The sequence below is a fragment of the Sinohyriopsis cumingii genome, chromosome 10, assembly GCF_028554795.1.
Source record: "Sinohyriopsis cumingii isolate HCF-2022 chromosome 10, ASM2855479v2, whole genome shotgun sequence".
Lineage (NCBI taxonomy): Eukaryota > Metazoa > Mollusca > Bivalvia > Unionida > Unionidae > Sinohyriopsis > Sinohyriopsis cumingii.
In genome coordinates, this window is record NC_142970.1 from 380,506 (window position 1) to 400,417 (window position 19,912).

Below are 19,912 nucleotides of genomic sequence, written 5' to 3' on the forward strand. Positions count from 1 at the left end.
GACTGTCAGACAGCTGCACAGGCAGTCAAAATAATTGAAAGATACGAGGCCATTATGGGTGATCAGGGAAGAAAATCAACTGTCAGAAGCGTGTTCAGTCATAGTGATCCAGGAAAGAATGTAAATAATATACAGACAGAAATCGATAGGACACTTGAGAAGTCTGTTAGATTGCTTACTGAACGACTTGAGCGACTGGAGAACACCAGATTTTCCAGACAGGGCCAAAATCAATCTTTGAGTAGGAATACCTGAAACAAGACCTGTTTCATATGCAGTGCACCAGACCACTTTTTCAGGAATTGTCCCGTTTATAAGAAATGTCAAGCTCAGACCAGTATTACCAGTCAAAGTTACGGAAACAAGCCAAGAACAGAAAATCCAAGGGGACAGGAAAACTTAAAGCCGTCACCTCTGTAGGCTGGGAGTTGATGGACAAGGAACGGCCTTCCGAAGAAAAGAATGGGACTGATGCATATGAAAACTGTATATGTTTGGGGCATATTGGGAAAACAACAGGGAAATGGGATAATGGTCTTTTTATGAAAGGTGACCTCTATGGATTACCAATACATTTCCTAATAGACAGTGGTTCTACCTCTACAATACTTCCATATGATCAGTACTTGATGATGGATGATGATACGAAACCTCCACTAGAGCAAACCCACTTAAAGTTACTCGACGTAAACGGCAATGAATTAAGAGTGCACGGATGTTTCAACATGCCACTAGCACATGGTTCCTCAGTTTATAGAACGACTGTCTTAGTTTGCGACATAGACCCCTATGCCATTTTAGGGCAAGACTTCCTGATGCATCATGTCAGCAAAATTGATTATAAACGTTTACTCCTCTGCACAGATTACGGTGATAATCAGTGTTACACAGGGGTTGAAGCCAGCATGGTGTGCCGTGTTGTAGTGAAGGAGACAGGGGTTGAAGCCAGCATGGTGTGCCGTGTTGTAGTGATGGAGACAATCACAGTACCCCCTCAATCTCGAATGTGTATACCAGTTTTAATACCAGGATCGGAACATCTAACTGATACTGGCGTTATTGAGACCTCTCCAAAATTGGGGCAGGACAAGAAAATCGTACTCACAAGAGGAATAATACATTCAAAAGCTGATAATCAAGTGGTACAGATATTAAACTTTGGCTCAAAACCAGTTGTCCTATATCCAAATACGACACTTGGAACATGCGAGTCCTGTTACCATACTCCAGCTCCAGAGTTAACTCAGTGCAATGCAATATCTTCTGTGGAATCTCAATCAACAACTGATAAACTGCCAGAACATCTACAAGATTTATGGGAAAGGAGCTCTGTCCACCTTAAAAACGAATAAAGGAGAAGACTAGCATCTTTGCTGATAAAGTACCAGCATATCTTCTCGAAGTCATCTGATGACCTTGGAAGGACTGATCTCGTAAAGCATCGTATCAACACAGCAAATGTAACTCCTATAAGGCAACCTCCACATCGATTGCCTATTGGAAAAAGAGAAATAGAGAAGACAGAAACCAAGAAAATGCTTGATCAAGGAGTCATTGAGCCCTCAAACAGTGCATGGAGTTCCAACATAGTGTTGGTCACCAAGAAGGATAATTCCACCCGATTTTGTGTAGACTACAGGAGACTCAATGATGTAACAGTGAAGGATGCATATCCCTTACCCAGGGTTGATGAGTGTCTTGATGCCCTTTCAGGTTCAAAGTGGTTCAGTTGCTTGGATCTCAATTCTGGATTTTGGCAAATTGAAATGGCCTCTGATGATAGTGAGAAGACTGCATTCTCTACTAGTCAAGGTTTGTATCAATTCACAGTAATGCCATTTGGGTTAGCAAACAGTCCATCAACGTTTGAGCGTCTTATGGAGACTCCTGAGAGGTCTGCAATGGGAAGAATGCTTGCTATACATGGATGATATTATGGTCCCAGGGTCTACTTTTGAAGAAAATCTCATAAGGTTGGAACATGTTTATCCGTCTGCGAGAAGCAAACCTGAAGCTGAACCATCAAAATGCATTTTTTTTCAGAAAAGTGTAAACTTCCTGGGACATGTCGTTTCTGAGAATGGAGTTCACACAGACCCAAGCAAGATCGCTGCAATTAGGGATTGGCCAGTTCCACAGAATCCCAAGGAAATTAGAAGCTTTCTTGGACTAGCTTCCTATTACAGGAGATTTGTCAAGGGATTTGCCCAAATTGCAAAACCGTTGCATAAGATATGCGAAAAGGGCAAGAAATTCAATTGGTCCGAAGAATGTGAAACATCCTTCAACCGATTAAAACAGGCTTTGATGTCACCTCCAATCTTGGCATACCCAAAGCATGGACTACAATTTATACTAGACATGGATGCCAGTGACCTGTCAGTGGGGGCAGTTCTGTGGCAAGAGCAAGATGGTCTCGAAAGAGTTATTGCCTACATGAGCAAGTCCCTCAACAAGCACGAAGTTTCATACTGTATCACTCGGAAGGAGTTATTAGCAGTTGTGCTAGCCACTAGGAGTTTTCACTCCTACTTGTATGGTCAAAAGGTCCTCCTTCGCACAGACAACGCAGCAGTGAGCTGGATGCGGAACTTAAAAAATCCAACTGGACAAGTTGCAAGATGGTTGCAGGAGCTGGGTACATACGATATGGAGGTTACTCACAGGGCTGGGCACAAACGCAGAAATGCTGATGCTTTGTCGAGAAACCCATGTAAGGCCTGTAACAGACAGCAAGAAGGGAACACAACGTATGACGATGAGACTTTTTGTCAAAACGCTGCTAGTCCAATAGAACAGAAGGTAGTTACAGGTGTCGGAGACAGTCTAAGAGTTGAAGCCCTCAGGGCTGTTACCAGAAGTCAGCAGAAGGATAAAATGAAGCAGTTAAAGAACAATGACGCGTGGCTTGCTGGATGGGAACCAGATGAAATTAGGAGTCATCAACAGAAGGACCCCAATATCAGATTGATAATGACTGCTCTAGAAGAAGGAAAAGATAGGGTGAAATGGGAGGATATCTCCAGCAGTGCAGCATCATTAAAAACACTCTGGAGCCAGTGGGACCATCTATGCTTACAAGGAGGCATGCTGTATCGCAAATGGGAACGCGATGATGTAGGCACGAAATTTCAGCTCATCGTCCCCGAAACCAAGAAACAAGAGCTTTTGAAGTATTTTCATGACATACCAACAGCAGCCCACCTTGGAGCTGAGAAAACTCTCAAGAGATTGAAGACTGGATTCTACTGACCATGTATGAAAGTATATGTTCAAGAATATTGTCGAAAATGTGACAAATGTTCCGCCCGTAAACATTCAGGAAAACATAATAGAGCCCCGTTAGGACAATATGTTGTTGGAGAACCTTTTGAACGAGTAGCAATTGATATTCTTGGGCCACTCCCAAAGACAAGACTTGGAAACAAGTACATACTTGTCATCTGTGATTGTTTTACTAAATGGACAGAGGCCATTGCTATACCAGATCAAGAGGCTGCAACCGTTGCGGAAGCATTTGTTAACAACTTCATCTGTCGATTTGGAACACCACTGCAGTTGCACTTGGATCAGGGGAAGAATTTCGAGTGTCAAGTCTTTCAAGATATGTGCCGATATCTGCGTATTGACAAAACAAGAACTATAAGCATGAGGCCCAAGTCGAATGGAAATGTTGAGAGATTTAATCGCATGCTTGAAGTGATGTTGACCATGTATTGTGAATCAAAACACAACTGTTGGGATGAAATACTGCCACAAGTTATGCTTGCATACCGCTCTTCTGTGCACTCAAGCACTTCAGACACCAAATATGATGACTTTGGGACGAGAAGTTATCATGCCACTACAAGCAGTAATTGGACAGCCAAACAGCATCGATATGCCTATAGAATGTGGAGAGTATGTATCTAACTTAGGGAAGAAGTTTGAACGGGTTCATGAAATAGCTAGGAAATGCCTGAAACAGAGGACAGTACATCAGAAGAAATATGATCTTTTAGCTAGAAAAAGATCTTTACAATTAGGACAAGCTGTGTGGGTACATGAGCCAGTCAGGAAGGTTGGAGTTTGTAAGAAACTTACCTCGTCTTGGAAGGGCCCCTTTGTTGTTGTGAAGAAAATATATGATGTGACTTATCGCATGAAGAAGTCGATAAAACAGCCATCGAAGGTATACCACATTGATCGTTTGGCACCCTACCATGGAAGGAACACCCCGTTGTGGGCAAGGCAGTACCAAACGTTGGAACCTGGTCGACCATGAAGATATTACAGCACTCTATTTAGCCCATATCCCCCCCCAATCTGTTACAATACCAAAACCCAGTGATTCTCATTTAAGTTGTGGAAACCAAATTGCTGACAGATGATTGGACTTATGGACATGACTACAACCAGACCTGGTAATATTATCAAGTGAGCCCTCACAATATAGTATCAAGAGAGGTAACAACAACTGATGATGGATGATAGACAGACAATGCAGGACTCCTGCAAATATGGTAGAAATAAAACTAAAGCGACTATACACATCAAAGACCATTCTATAAAATATGAATGGATACGAAGCATGAAAAGGCTTACTTTTTCTTGACCTTCCTCATTTCATCTAGTAGCTGTTGGCCCAAAGTGATAATCCTTTTTCCAGTGTTTGACATTATTTCTATATCTTTTCTGTAAATAAAGTAGTGGCATGTAAAAAGTTTTTACAAAGATAAAACAAAAATGGACAACAATGAATCCTGACATTAGAGTGCCATCTAAAAGACAAAACAGACAATATATATAGACTGAAGAAAAGAAGTGGCTACAAAGCCTGTATCAGAAACTGAATGACTGATTAATAAACATAATATAGATCACAAAATATTAGCTGCCATGAAATTTTTGTAAATTTAGCAAGTATTCTCTTTCTGATAAATGTGCACTCAAAGATCATAACATACATGTGATAGGAAAAACAGGTCAGGACAGATTTTTGGTATAAGACTGATGGGTATAATTTTGGTTATTGAGCATACAGTTTGGCCTTATTTCAGATGTGCATCTATCAAAAACTGCTAGGTCTACTTGGTCATTTTCACTTCCTGGACTTGAAAGGTAAATTAAAACATTTTTTGTTTTTATATATTTTATAATTCATTCATTGCACTATCAGAAGCTAGTATTGCCTACTCTGGCAAAATTTTGTTTTCCCTATTTTACTAACTGTAAAAGATAATGTACTTTTGACTAATTCCTGCTGATCTTTTTCAGCACATGGGAACAGCCATTTTGGATAGATGTATGTATGTAAATTAATTTCAGCAAAAGTAAATGTAGCACAGAGGTATGCCAACAGTATATCGACTGAACATGTTGCAAATGCAAACAACTTACATCTATCAGTCTCTCAGAAGTATCTGTAGAGTTGTTGAAACTGGCAATGCCACCATTGCTGGAAGAGTAAATGCTATATCTTACTAACATGGACTCCTCATTAATATGCATAGGTCCCACTGATGAAAAACAGTCATGAATAAAATTCACAAAAATAATGACAAAGTCACATACCAGTAGTTACAAAAGACTATAGATATACGAAACACTAACTTATAACTGTACTCATCCAACATCTTGCTGATTTAAACCTAGCTGCCAAGTTTAATCAAGATCAGAACAAAAGTATAGTCTGTAGTGTGGTAACAAGCTCAGGTAATCAAATGCACAATCACCACATTAATATATATGGTTCAAATCATGCAAACTCTTCATCATATAAGCTTAATGTTTTGACAAAAATGGGAATAATAATATGGCTAACAGCATGATAATCAGGTTTGCTAATCAGATGCAAGGTCACTTCATTAATATGAGGACTGTTCCATGTAAATGGCACACAAGAAAAGCACTTTTAAAAAAATATACGCCATGGTATTCTGATTACTGAGAGAATTCATATGAAATGCATCTATGGGTGACTACTCCATATTAAAAGCATGCATGTGATTCTTCTGGGTGAAGAACAAAATTACCATTGTAACAAAATTTACAAGGAGCTGTGATAATACAAACTTGTACTAATGAATGGATGAATGACATGATAGATGATGGACAATAGACCATTCCATAAGCTCTTCTGGTCTATAACCAGCAGAGCTAAAAAAAAAAAACATAACTAACTGAAATTGCTTGAGAAAAAAAGAGGCTCAAGTGAGTGAGATGTTGTTCATCTGTCAACCATTGGTGTGAAAAGTAAAAATAGGTGCTTTGGTTTGAAATACACCCATGACAGGATAATTTACAGCTATTTGGTAGGAGTTGCTAGTATCTGACATGTTGTTTAACTGTGTTGCTCTCTGAGTAACTTCAGCTGGATTAGATGAAGAGCGGGCATTTTCCACATTAATATGAAAGGTTTCATCCATTAATTCTTAAACATATCTGCAAAATCAGCCATTTTTTGATGGGAGAAAAGATTCATTTGCAGGTTTTCCTTCTGTTCATTATGGGATCTACTGTAGACAACTTTGTTAGAACAAGTCCCATAAACAGTCTTGTCAAGTTAGATGGGCATGACAAGGCTGTTATGAGGAAGCTGAAAATAGATTTCTATGTTTGCTATAAAAGCCACATCCCTAATTTGAGAATCTCCTGCTTGCTAATGAAGCCATACTGTTCCTAGGTTAACCACCCCAAGAACATTCCTACTAATTTGATCAAATCTGGCTAAGCCATTCTGTAGATTTCAGTTTTGTCAATGTAGATTACAACTGGTCAAATTTTAATATTTAAATGTACATATTATGCATTAAAGATACAAAATTTGGTTAGCATTTATAAATATTTTAGTGTTATATTCTACATTAACATCTTCAAAGCATAATCCGATTCACAAGAAAGTTTCATGGCAGAAATATCTACTGGAAATCAAGAAATAATTGAATTGTTACTAAATCATGTGCAAAAGAATGTTTCTAATGTTAATTGCAACTGATTACAATAACTTGCACATTAGTGATCTGGATTCCATATTTTATGAGAGAGAGAGAGAGAGAGAGAGAGACAGCAAGAGTTGTCATCTGCAAATAACAGTAGACCTGCCAACCCTGACGAGTCAGCCTCAGTAAGACAGTTGATTTTTTTCCGTAAGATTTATCAATTTTCAGTACAGTGTCACAAAATATCAATAACTACTATTGTAAAGCTGGAAGACGTAATTAAAAGTTTGACGCATCAACAATAAACAGTATGTTCAATTGACAAGGTTGTAAAGTACGCGTAGACTTTATTTACCACTAGTACAAATGCACAAACTCGAAACTAAACCCTATGCAGCTCAATGGCTTGCTGCTATCTCAACTTAACATAATTCTTGGAAATTCTTTTTCCACTTCATATGATGATGGCAATCATATCTCCTGCCACAAGACATACTCAAATTGGCAGTGATGTCCAATAAACATAATTGTGTCCTTTCCAGCTTTTATTCACAAGAATCTGAATACTCCTTTTTATTCTTCTGCGTTGATTATTAGCACTTTTCTAGAAGCTTGTTTTCCCTTTCGTCTTTAACATTCATTACTTTCTGGACACCATTGTTAAAAGTTCTATAATCAACAGGTTGATCATGCAGATGCTTTGCATGAAGAAATAAGTGCAGTTTAAAACATCTGGGGTGCTGCTGTAAAGTTAGTCTGGTTCCCTGACTAATTTTACTAATTCTAAGACGAAACAAGAATCCAAATAAAACACGGATGAACCAATTATCTGGATTTTTCAGCAACAATCATTTTTCCATAGTTTTTGCTAGTACAACTTTCCCTCGATAACTCGCGCACAATGGGTTCCACAAACATAAACTGCACCATAAGTGAGGCATGAGTTACTGAGGGACCTCCAAAAATTGAAAGAAATTGCGTTGACATCGAGAAAACTGTAAGGGGGGGACGTCGTTAGGGAACTGGGCTGTTTAATGATTTTACAATCACATCGATAATAATTTTTAATAATGCGCTTTTTCTAATGAAGCTGTTCGTTATTCTGTTTAAATAACATTTTTAAAATCAAAATATCCAAGATATGAAAGATCGTTCCAAATGGTTTGAGCAACCATCAAGTGTACACAAAAAATCTGTGTATTACGTCACTGCTTTTTGTTTTCTTGATGAGTCTGGTTCCCGTAGTGGTATTTAATAGTATCTTGCCAAATCAGTAGTCCACAATTTGGGAACTAGACTAACTGTTGATACACCACCAAACAAGATTCCTTTTTTTAAAAAAACACACGACATTTATTTCGTGACACTTCTACGTCGAAACTCAATTTTTTATTGTTCAATTAGTACAATGTTAATGTCGTGATTTCATTGGAAGTAATAATGAAATTTCTTATCATCCCTGAGGATATCTCTAAATGCCAGTTCAAGAATTCTCTGAAACTCGCTTGCCCACAATGGTCTGTATCTGTGAAATAAAGCTCTTTATTTTGCGAAGTATTCTTTTTGCTTTGCTGCCTTGTTATCTTTGATCACAGTTATGAAACAAGTCGGTTAATTTAAGGTAGTTTCTGTTACATACACAATAACATTTATTACAGTGTTCGATTGATCAAATGAAGTGAGTTCAACCGACATATGACCGAGGCCACTAGATTTTAAGTTAGTCTGATTTTTGTGTCTTTTAACTTTTCTTTTATTCCACCTCCTTTTTTTCACTCAAAAGACATAATTAACGTGATAATATAAAGGAGGCCAGCTTTTAATTCAGTGCAACAATACAACAAATACTTCTGCAAGTCAGTTATCAAAACACAGTCGGCACTTAATTAGGTTCGCAGAGAAATGCTCGTGGACATAGCTGTTTTTAAATTTGATATTTCATAGTGTTGATTAAAATTTCCTGGTCCTATCTACCGTTTTCAACGATAAAACGAGCGAGACATCAAAGTTTCCATTACCAATTTTGATTGCGATTTTCTTCAAGTTCAACAAATAGGGATAATTTTTTTGGTATTTTCGGGTTTAAAAAATGGGATACATGCTTGATTGCGTTATAAGCGGGTTCGCAAGTTATCAGGGCACAAGTTATCGAGGGAGTGGTGTATGCTGTAAGTTCGTATTTAAAGGGTAATTTTCATAAAACTTATGGCAAAATATTGAGTTGGCAGGTCTGTAATAGGGGTAAAATGGATTAAGCAGAAGACATGGGATTGATTCCTCATCTCTCTCTTTCTGTCTCTCGTTAATGGCTATATGTGCCTGTAAAATTTTCTCTATCTAAGCATGCAGACGCCAATTATGAATCTAAACATACAAATACTGAAATTTGGAAAAGTTTCTAAGCAGTAAGAATACTGTACTAGGCATTATAGTATAATGGAGGAAAAAGAAAGAATGAATATTCCCACCAGTGTGCATGAACTCACAACCTCATATTTAAAAGTTAATTGTGTGTGTGCACTAAGCCATGGTAAACAGCTGCAAAGCACATATATAAACATGACAAATACTATTCAAAAAAATTAGTTTGCATGTTTGTTTTGTCTTTGTCTCAACAACCAAACACTCCAACAGTCACAAACAGATCTATGTTGCAACTATGTTACAGACATAATTTCAATATGATTAATTATCTTTTACATGATGATTTACATAATGATACAAATTTTGTTTTATATTTTTCCCTTACAAGAATAGGATAATCTTCCACATTATTATTCATTTAAAATAATTTGCAAACATTTACTGCCTTGATTATTGCAGAACATCTGCTAAAGTCAAGTCTTTATTAGGAAGAGACATTTAAGTTTCTAAAATGGACTGGGGAGTGGTAAATGCTTGAAAACAATCGTCTTGCTCTGATTTGTGTTATCAAAAGGATACTATGCCATTCCTTGTTTTACAAATTAATCTTGTGATGAATGAAAAATAAAATAAAAATATCCCAGCTGGAAAGAACTATATAGCTCCATAAATTAAATGGCCAGTCCCTTATATGCAATCAGAACTGACCTAGTTCATAGTTGTGAACTTGTAGTCAGCCTCGTTACAGGTCCATTACTGCTTAAGGTATCTACCATTCATTCACAACATGATGTGAGTGCAAAATAACCAAGATTGTATTATATCCTGGTTAACTATATAAAAGTATCTCACAAATGTGAGTGCAAATGTTTTTTGCTAGCATGAGTTACAAAATGTATTATTATTGCTGTGTATACTATTTACCTGCAGAGATCAATGCCTGTTTGTATTAATTATGACTACAGATGCCAATCAAACAGAAACCCAGGTGACAAGTAAAGACAACTGGCAGCAAGCAATAAAATCATTGTTTGAACTTATCAACAGGATGTCAAATACAAATGCTATTTTATTACAATGCAAGCCGACTTTGGAAGCCAACTCTGAGTTCTTTTAAATGAATCAATTTTTTTATACATACAAAGTTGACTGACAAGCCAACTTTGGTTCCTTTTCACCGGCATTCACGATAGTTTTGAAAATAAATTCAAACAATTAAAAGACAAAATAGTGTTTTGCGTACTGACATCGAGCAATGAGCATCAACAAGAAGATCTGGAGAAAATACATGAGCAAGTGAAGGGTTTAGTTGAGATGATGTAGCAGTAGATTAAAGAGTTTTATCTCAAGTAAAGTTTTAAATTTTTTAAAAATAATATTTAAGTTGTAGTGCATTTTCTGAAATTTAATTTTCTAATGATTTAAAAGATGTTCCACAACTCATGACTTGAAAAAAACAGTGTCCCAGAACATACAGAACACCAAAATATACTTAAAAAATACATTTATGGTGTCCCAACAAAAACGATGTCCCAACATATTCAGTATATATGGTAGAATAAACTGACAATGTTTAAGAGGAGCTCAACAAGGATTGGCTCTCATCAAGACAGTGTGTAAGTTTGTTCAGTTTTCTTTGAAAAAAGTAAAAGTATTAACTTATTGCAAACGTCAATCAGCCTTCTCTAAATGTACTGAATATACAAGTCTTTTGAAAATATTTTTGTATTGTCCACATAAGTGATCAAAATAAATATCACTGATTCTTGAAATGATTGTAAATCACTTGACTTGTCAGTCTTTCCATGGGTAGTCTTTATTTGTTGGCTGTTGAAATGTCAATCCACAATTTCACCCAGGCCCTCCACTGTGCCGTTGCCATCAGTGTGCCTGCCAAGGCATGGTAGCGATTTAAAGGTATTTTGAGCCCCATGATGGAAAGTGGAGGGAATTAAATCCTCCACCATAAGTGGACTTTCGAAAAATTTCATTAGCTAAACTGTATTGACAAAGTTTGATCATGGTCTGTGATATCAAACTAAATTCATTTTGTAGAAGCGTGACCCTTCTGACTCCAAAATCAATAGCTTTTTTGTTACTCCTTTAGTGCAAATTATGTAAAAAAACTAGTTAAGGTCTACAATAAAGTGCTTAAGTTATAGTGTGGATAAAAAATAGCAGAAGGACAAAATCATATCTTTATGCCTAGCACATAATAACAAGAAAATTATTTAAATTTGAAAATTTGAATTGCTTTCGATTATCATTTTACATCAAGCAGTAACCTTAATTACTTCAACATTTCCTTAAGTTAATGTGTATTTTCCTGCAGTACACAAGACTTACAAAATGCTGTTGTCAAGTTCTTGGCTGCTGTTGATGATATCCCTCATGTCTTTGTTTGAGAGGAGGCCAAAATCTTCAGGCTACAACAAAACATTAGCTGCTATTATTATCATTATTATTATTATAGTTTTCATCCTTCTACAAGACAACCTCATACTGAAATAAAATGAGAGCAACAAAAGAGGGGCTGCCTCTAGTATGAAGATAAAATGGTAATAAGGGTACCACATTATCCACCCACCCAGGTTTGCTCAGTGTTTAACAGATCTTTTTTATGTAGGCATTAGCATGATGTTACCATGTAAAATTGGCCTAAATGACACTGACCTTTGGTCAAGGTATGTGGTCTTGAACAAACCTTGCTGGTGAAAAAACATTATTTTCTTATTAGATTTAACATGAATGTAACCTGACCTTTAGACCCCAAAACTACGGGTTTCTTTTCTATTTCAAGTGTAAGCAATCCATTAAGGTAGGTCAATTAATTTCACCAAAGAGCAAAATTTATTCTGCAAAGACCCTTCCTTTTCAGGCACAATGAGCCAGACCATTGACCTTTTAACACAAAACACATTAGGCCTCCTCTGTACCTTAAGTGCAAGCTTTCCACAATCTTTGGTTAAGGCATGTAAACAAAAAAGTAGTGTTATTGTGCAAAAACAACAACAACAAAATTCTTATTTCAGTCAAGTTTATTACCAACAAAACCATCAACTTCTTTCTTACTCATTGTGCTAGTCAGCCAAAAACATTTGTCAGGTATATGGTCCAGAACTGACTTTTTTTCTCCTATCAGTCAGTAGCTTTGACTTTTTAACAGAAACATCAATTGGCCTTTTCCTAACCACAAATGTAAACCCCCCATAAAGTTTAGCCCAGGTTTGTGATGTTGAACTAATATTACTATGTGCAAACCAAGTTTCTTCTTTCAGTCTGCGAAATACACTTTTCACTTGATATGTACAATGATGGAGAAATTTTTCAAAATACAGAATGCAAATCCTTTATGAATTCCAGTCATCACTAATGCAGTGTCATCTGAAAACCCCATACAGTTCTACCAACTTGTGTTTATTAAAAGTATTATTAAGCAAATAAAAAAATGTTTTCTCCAGTGGAATCTGCTGTTAATTCTGGTAGTGAAAGAAGAGCACTCTAACTTTGTCCTTTTCATTGTCAAAGTCTCTTACACAGACTGGGTACAACCTTTTGACATAATCACTACGCCTGTCTGTTGCAATACTAAACGGCCCACTTTTCATGGCTTCTGCAATTTTAAGTAAAGTATCTTCTGCTTGTTTACCTAACAATATTAGATGATTTTGTTCTTGCACATGCATATTTTCTACAATTTTGGAATCAGAAAACATCCATTTGAACAAAGGACCAATACAGTAATCTACGGCTAGGGGTAGTCTGTGTTCTATTAAGAACTCGGTAGATAATGCTTCTGCATTTATAAAATTTTTATCCACAATTTAGTCTGCTGTGAAAAAGAAGTTACCTTAGATTTGGAGTTAGTAAAACATGCTAATTCAAGGTTTCTGTTTTACCACCATGACCAATATTAACATACTTTCCATGCAGCCTGCAAAGGGCATGAAGCTGCCCTAGAATGGAATGCTGTATGGTGTAATTCATGTATTCATCTCTAAATCAGTTTTTCGTCTTTTCCTTATCCATGTGTGAAATTATGTGAAAAATACTTTTGCTCTAACACACGTATCGACTAGAATAAATCTGACTTGACTTTTAGTGCCAAATACCTACAGACTGGTTCTGTACCAGATATGAATTAGAACAAAGAATCTGCACACAAAGAGTAAAAGTAAGAAAACCAGTCTGTTCTCTCCTAACTAAGCCATACAGCTGCTATAAATAGAAACAGAGGTCACAAGATGAAATTAGAAACCAGCACGTTTCTTGGAATAGGGCAACTGCTATAAATAGAACATAATACTGTCAGGAAAGTGCATGTAAGTCTTCAGACAAGCGTACTCTTATGTCATAATTACACAGAAGCCATTGTTTCTATAATATGGTCTGTGGGATTAATGTGATGTTAATCAAAATGAGAAAACAAATTATTCATTTTTTGGGAGGGGGATATACCGAGAATGTGTAATCTGAATACAGTTACACGTAATGCGTAATTTAGTGAAAAAAAGCGTAATTATTATGCCAAAAGCATAATGGTTGGCACGTATGATAAAACTATACTACTTGGTTCAGAGACCACAATTTCTCATCTGGGTATAGCCCTTCCTGGAAGGCCAAACAGGCGGACCACTGTCATTATAATTATCATTGCAAAACTTTTCAATAAAGACCAGTAAAAGTGCAATACAATTATTTTTCCTATGAGAAACAACTTATGGTCTTTTTATTTACTAGGTGTGTCATTTAAGCTGTCTTTAGTCTTAAAAAGCTATTTTGCCCAGGAGTCACATCTATTGTTTCAAAATGATGTACCCAGTAATAGTGATTAAGTCATTGATATTCTATTCATTCAAATAAAGTTTTTTTAGATTTCTGCATATGAAATGATAAATAAACACAGGTAAACTGAGAATTTTCCAAGAAAATGTATGATATTAAACAGTCTTTTCAGTGTATCCATGTATGTACAGAAGTATTATATTAGACAATGGTACAGTACTACCCATTTATCTCAACATCCTCAGGCCCAAGGTAATACTTTTTACATAAGCAGGTGCTGTTGAGATAAGTGTTGGGGAAGGGGTTGAAAAAATTAAAAGTTAGCATACAAGTGAAATTTGTCTTTAAGTGAAAACTTGTTGACAGTGTGCAGGATTTACACTTTGAGAAAATTGAAATTTTGATTAAATGAAGACAAAAGACAAAACCAATTTGAAATACACTTGTATATTGATAATTTACATATGTGTTACCTTTGTGTTATACAATCCATAATGCATGACGTACAACATAGGCATATAAAATATCCACAAATTTGGGTATAGTTGACGTGATAGAAAATATCTGTATAAGTCACATCTGATTAGAAAATATATACAGTGTATAAACATATATATAACAGGAATGGTTGTCTCAGAATGACTATTACTGTAAGCCAGATTGGGGCCAGTTAATTTAGGTCCCAGTGGCATGATTGCTAGCAGATGAAAACATTTGTTTGTCATGTTCGCTGCAATGTACCCTGCCCCGACTGGCTCATAATTAGCTCTGTAGTAGCCACTAAAGCAGGATCATCCAACTTATACAATCTTAGGAAAAGATACTGTTATAGGTTATGTTGTTGTTGTTGTTGAAGGTTTTAACGCCATTTTTCAGCACAAGATAGGCTATACATGGTGGCCAGTATAATTGGTGGAGGAATTATAGGTTATGACAGGAATGCTTAACTAATTAGCAGATATGCTGATTTAAGTGATGCTTAGATTTTCGAGCAACTTGCTGGAGATTTCAACAACTTGGTCAGTGATGAAATAGTGCTGAATGTGGTTGATGAGGAAAGCAATGAGAATGATGAAAACATGAAAGGATGATAACCGTGGAGAAGAGATCTATAGATGCATCACACATTATGTTTGCGGGTATGGGTCATCTTTGCTTACTGATCATGTCCTGCATGGTCCAGACGAGGTACAGGTTATAATGCTGAAAGATATACTGCTTAGTGACAGGTTGTACACCTTGCAGTTATGTCATGCCTTGATGAAAACACATGTCCTTAGCTAAAACCAGAAGCACAAATATGTGCAGAAAAAAATGTATAAATGTATAGTGTGCTATTTATGCAGTACTGAGCAGGTCCAGGTGCAAACTGTTGTGCTTTGGAACCAATAGCTTGATGAGTGTTGTGAGCACCAAGCTGGTGAAAACTTTCAAGTCAGCACTCCTCTTGAGCTGCAAAGATGCAAACTCACCCCTTAGTTAAATACCAGTATTGGTTTCTGCTACATACAGAATACAGATAGAAAGTGGATGGTTTTGAACGAAACAATTTAAATGATTATGATAATATACTGACAAAACCAGCCAGTGATATCATAGCATAACAAAGGTGCCCACAAACACCAGGAATTGATTTGTAATGTTATATCTGGCTGCAACAGAGCCAAAGATGTGTTATAGTGGAGACAAATTGCACATGATGATTTTCTGGGAGTCTTTGAAAAAACATTTTGCACCATTGTTCAAGCACACATATGAAACCGCAGAAGTGGAAAAGAATACTCGATGACGACATCAGAGCAGATACTGAGAATCTTCCACCACCATAACCACCAATGTAAATGTCAATGTTAAAACAGATCCACAAAATTTTAATGAAGAATACGGTCAACAAATCTTTGCAAATTTTTTAAGATTCCTGCCAAATGGAAAGAGTAGCTAAACAGATAACCACCATGAAGTATAAAAGATGTACGAACCAAGTGGGAATACTGTGTTTAAGCAAGCCCCTTGCCTGCTGGTTACTTTTTATATCAGAATGCTTAAAATACTTAAAGACAGCAACGTTAATGAAAGCAACAAATAATGTTAGCATTTATGCTATAGGTAAATGAGGAAAGACTTAGAAAATGACTTCACACAAGTCAACATGAACCTGGACAATCAGATGAATTTCAACCATTATATAAACCTGCTGATCCCTACATTAAGTCTTTTTTAAGTGGCCAGTCTAACACATGACCTGTGCAATACACATCAGCAAAAAGTAAAGATCCAGAAAAATGTGGAAATGGAGACAAATTAGTAATCAGTAAAATTACTGTCAATAAAGCTACATTAAATGTAGATATGGCTAAGGCTTATTTAACATCAACTATCATCAGAAGAAAATAAAGTGAATTTGAATCAAGCTAATACATAGAGTGATGGCTCTGAAAACTTCAAACAATGAATTTAAATATCTAGCATGCAACTTAAGCAGATAATGGCTACTGACAGTTCTGTCGCACAGATATAGAAACAGTAACCTAATGCTTTTTGTAATTACTCTTCAATTTGATTTAACAAAAGCCTTTAATTGTCATTTTTTAAAATTCAACCGATTTCTGCTCTCAGTATCAAAGGCGATATAACTACTTGGACTTGGTGAACCAAAAGTTGAAATGGCCACTACAATTTTCAACCCGGTCATTGCTACTAAACTTTGAGAGGTACTTGGAATGCTATCTAAGGCAACCAAATTATTAGGCCTAGATGACCTACAACTTGCAACAGTTACTAAAATGTTAAAGCAGGTTGCTCTCTGGCTACTAGATTTCAAAGGTACTTAGTGGTGTTTTTTTTTTTTTACAGATGTACTGTATTATACTCCGGCCAGCAGTCAAATTTACCAGGTTCTCCTTATTCTTGTGCCACAGCTCCAACTCCAGGAGAAGCTCTCGATGTATAACAGACCTGGAGATGTAGGTTTCAATTGTAAAAAGGATGTCATTACGATCATTCTTCTGCAATACAGAAAGACCGTTAGAGTTAATTGATAACATGATTGGAGATCAAAGGAAGAATAACAGCATATTTATTCAAAGAGATTTATCAGAAAAAATAACAAGATGACACTTTCACAACTGATATATAACATTTCAAGGATTACTCTGATGCATTCAAAGTTACTAAAAGGCACAGGTCTTTGGATACAAAATAATTAAACAATATATGTATGCCTTGTAAAAATGTATAGTACTGTAAAAAGAAATCTTTACCTGGGTAGCCTCTTAATTTTTCTAGCATTTTCAATTAACACTAGATAAACAATTGATGTCTGCTCCAAATGACTTCTGAACAAATGTAAAGGGATGAAACTCATGCATCAGTTTGGAGAAAGTTTAGGCTTATAACCAGATCTGTTCATTAAAACTACTACTTGTATTGTTCCAAATTGTATCATTTACATTGTTCAGAATTTCTTAAGAACATGTAGGTGTAATTTCTTTCTTCAAGAAATGAAGTTTAAAGTGAATATTCTGTTGTTTTGTATTTTGAAAAGCAGTCAAGATCATTTCACCAGATGATATAAACACTACACACGAGCTCAAATTTATTTTCTAAAAGAAATCTGCATAACATTTTGCTAATAATCATCATAACACAAGGAGTCTATGATGTCCTTTGATTCTTGCTATGTTTTGATATAACTCTACTGTGACTAAATGGGTGGCAGGCATCATCATTTTAATTCAGAACACACTACAAACTGCCATGATCATAGCATTCCAGTCAGAAGTGAATGAGAATAAGATACACAAAGATTCTCATGATGGCTATCAAAAGAGATATTTTATAGGTTATATCAGCATCATCTAAATTTAGGGATAACATGTAGTTCGTGGGGATGGTGTCTAAATTAAATTATGTAGTACTGACCTGTTATTACTGGATTGCTATCTCTTTTCCTTGAGCTAGCTCCCAATCAAAAATTCCATCCTCCAATTAGTAACTGGAGGACAATTATCAATAATTACAATTGCATTAGTTGGTTAATGTATCAAATGTTTCCATAGGTCAGAATGTAACTATGTGATCAGGATGAGTTGCATTAACTTTTGTATAAACTGTATGCAGAATTACTTTATGCCAACTTCTGTCATGTACAAAAAATACTAATGTAAACATTGAACAGACGATATACACAAGCATTCCAAATGAACCAATTCAACTTTAGTGACTTGCCAGTTGAATAGCATGATGATCGCAAACATGAATTAAATCTCGCAAAAAGGAAAGATTCCCAAAACAATTGAAATCTGTAAAAGAGTAAAATCTCTTAATTAAACAACTAAATGGTCACAAATGAAATGAAAACCACGGGTATATGTAAATGGATATAGGGATTGGGACAAAGGGGGTTCAAAGACTAACATTAAAAATAATTGGACCCATCATCCTACAATGTTAAGAACATTGACCCTGATAGTTATGATGTGGGTTTGGTGGAAGAGAAATCCGTACCCTTCCCCATCATAACTGTGATGGGATTGACATGTAACAGTAGAAAAAACAGGGGTATCAACTTGATTAATTTGCCTGGAGCAGTGGTCAAGAACCAGTGCTAAGTGCATGACATTTGAAGAGTGATTGTCTTACTCAGTGAGCTGCACATGGCAGTAGATGACATGTGACAGCCAACTGGTGACTGGTACTTTACACAACATTGGTTAGCCTGAGACACGTGACTGTCATCTGGTGACCAGTACCATTTACCAGTGCAAAATACACAGCCAGGCAATGAATTGATTTTTATTCAGGGGATCTCAAGTCTAACAAGTAAACCTGCCTTAATTATAATCAGGTCTGCTTGACTAAAATGATCATGCTTCTACTGCATTGGGAAGGCAAACTTGCAACCAGATGTTTGTGACTTCCTTCCACCAGGAAGTGCTAAGATACCTACCTCACTGGATTAAACAACTACAATCTCCCAGAGCCAAACACCCCTTCCTTATGGAAGCTGGTAGGATACCTTTATAAGGAAGTGCCCCAGACACCTCCTGGAAATGAAGAGGGTCTTTCAGTGAAAAACAAGGTCCCTATTTCCTGTCCCTACAGCTTTGTTAGAATTCACCTAAGTTTCACACATTGTCCAATAATGAGATTACTCAAACCTTGAGATGTAAAAGGAATTAAAAAAATAAACATTCAACTAGATTGAGAATTGGGTGGGTAATACTGACAATAACACCAGTTACTAAGGGAGGGAGATAAAAAAATTACTGCATTACTTCATAACAAGGTACTTGACACAGATATTAGTTCTAAATAAAAACAATTCTCTCTGCGACTCATATACCAAAATATGGTTTGACTCTTTTCAATACACAAGGTTATTCAGCAGGTGGACATTGCTCACATTTTCATACTTGTACAATAAGCACCTAGAGCGATGGATTTTATAAATGCCTTGTTTTTATAAATAATGGCCTGATTCTTGAAAAATATTTCTGCAGTTGTAACTACTAGAATTCACCTTGCAGCTAAGTGTGAAATTTTATTTTATATGTATCTATATGTATTTTGTGAAATGTGGTTATTTCAGAATAATGTAAGCCATTCACCATTTTAATTTTTAATAATGAAATGTGTTTTGTTAATATTGTTTTATTCTGATTTCAAATCCATATCTGAGTATTTGCTAGCAAATATGTATTGTCAGGTTATATCTAGTTCCAATAAGGTAAATGAGAAAGTAGATAATGTATGTAACTTGTATATAATTCTTATTATGCTAGAGTAGAAAATTTTCAATTGTTAACTTCATGTCTGTCTCTTTTTCTTTCTTTCTTTGATTA

General features: G+C 36.0%; 1 protein-coding gene across 3 annotated transcripts in view; it reads right to left on the bottom strand.

Annotated features, from left to right (window-relative positions):
• LOC149789476 (uncharacterized) overlaps positions 1-19,912 on the bottom strand; it is a 287,180-nt gene that overhangs the window by 246,375 nt on the left and 20,893 nt on the right. For all 3 annotated transcript variants that reach the window (XM_089971479.1, XM_089971480.1, XM_089971478.1), the window contains exons 6-8: positions 16,961-17,074; positions 11,631-11,710; positions 4,585-4,674 (exon numbers count right to left, since the gene is read on the bottom strand). In XM_089971479.1, the coding sequence (XP_089827605.1) occupies positions 4,585-4,674; positions 11,631-11,710; positions 16,961-17,074 (284 nt within the window). The remainder of the gene's footprint in view (positions 1-4,584; positions 4,675-11,630; positions 11,711-16,960; positions 17,075-19,912) is intronic.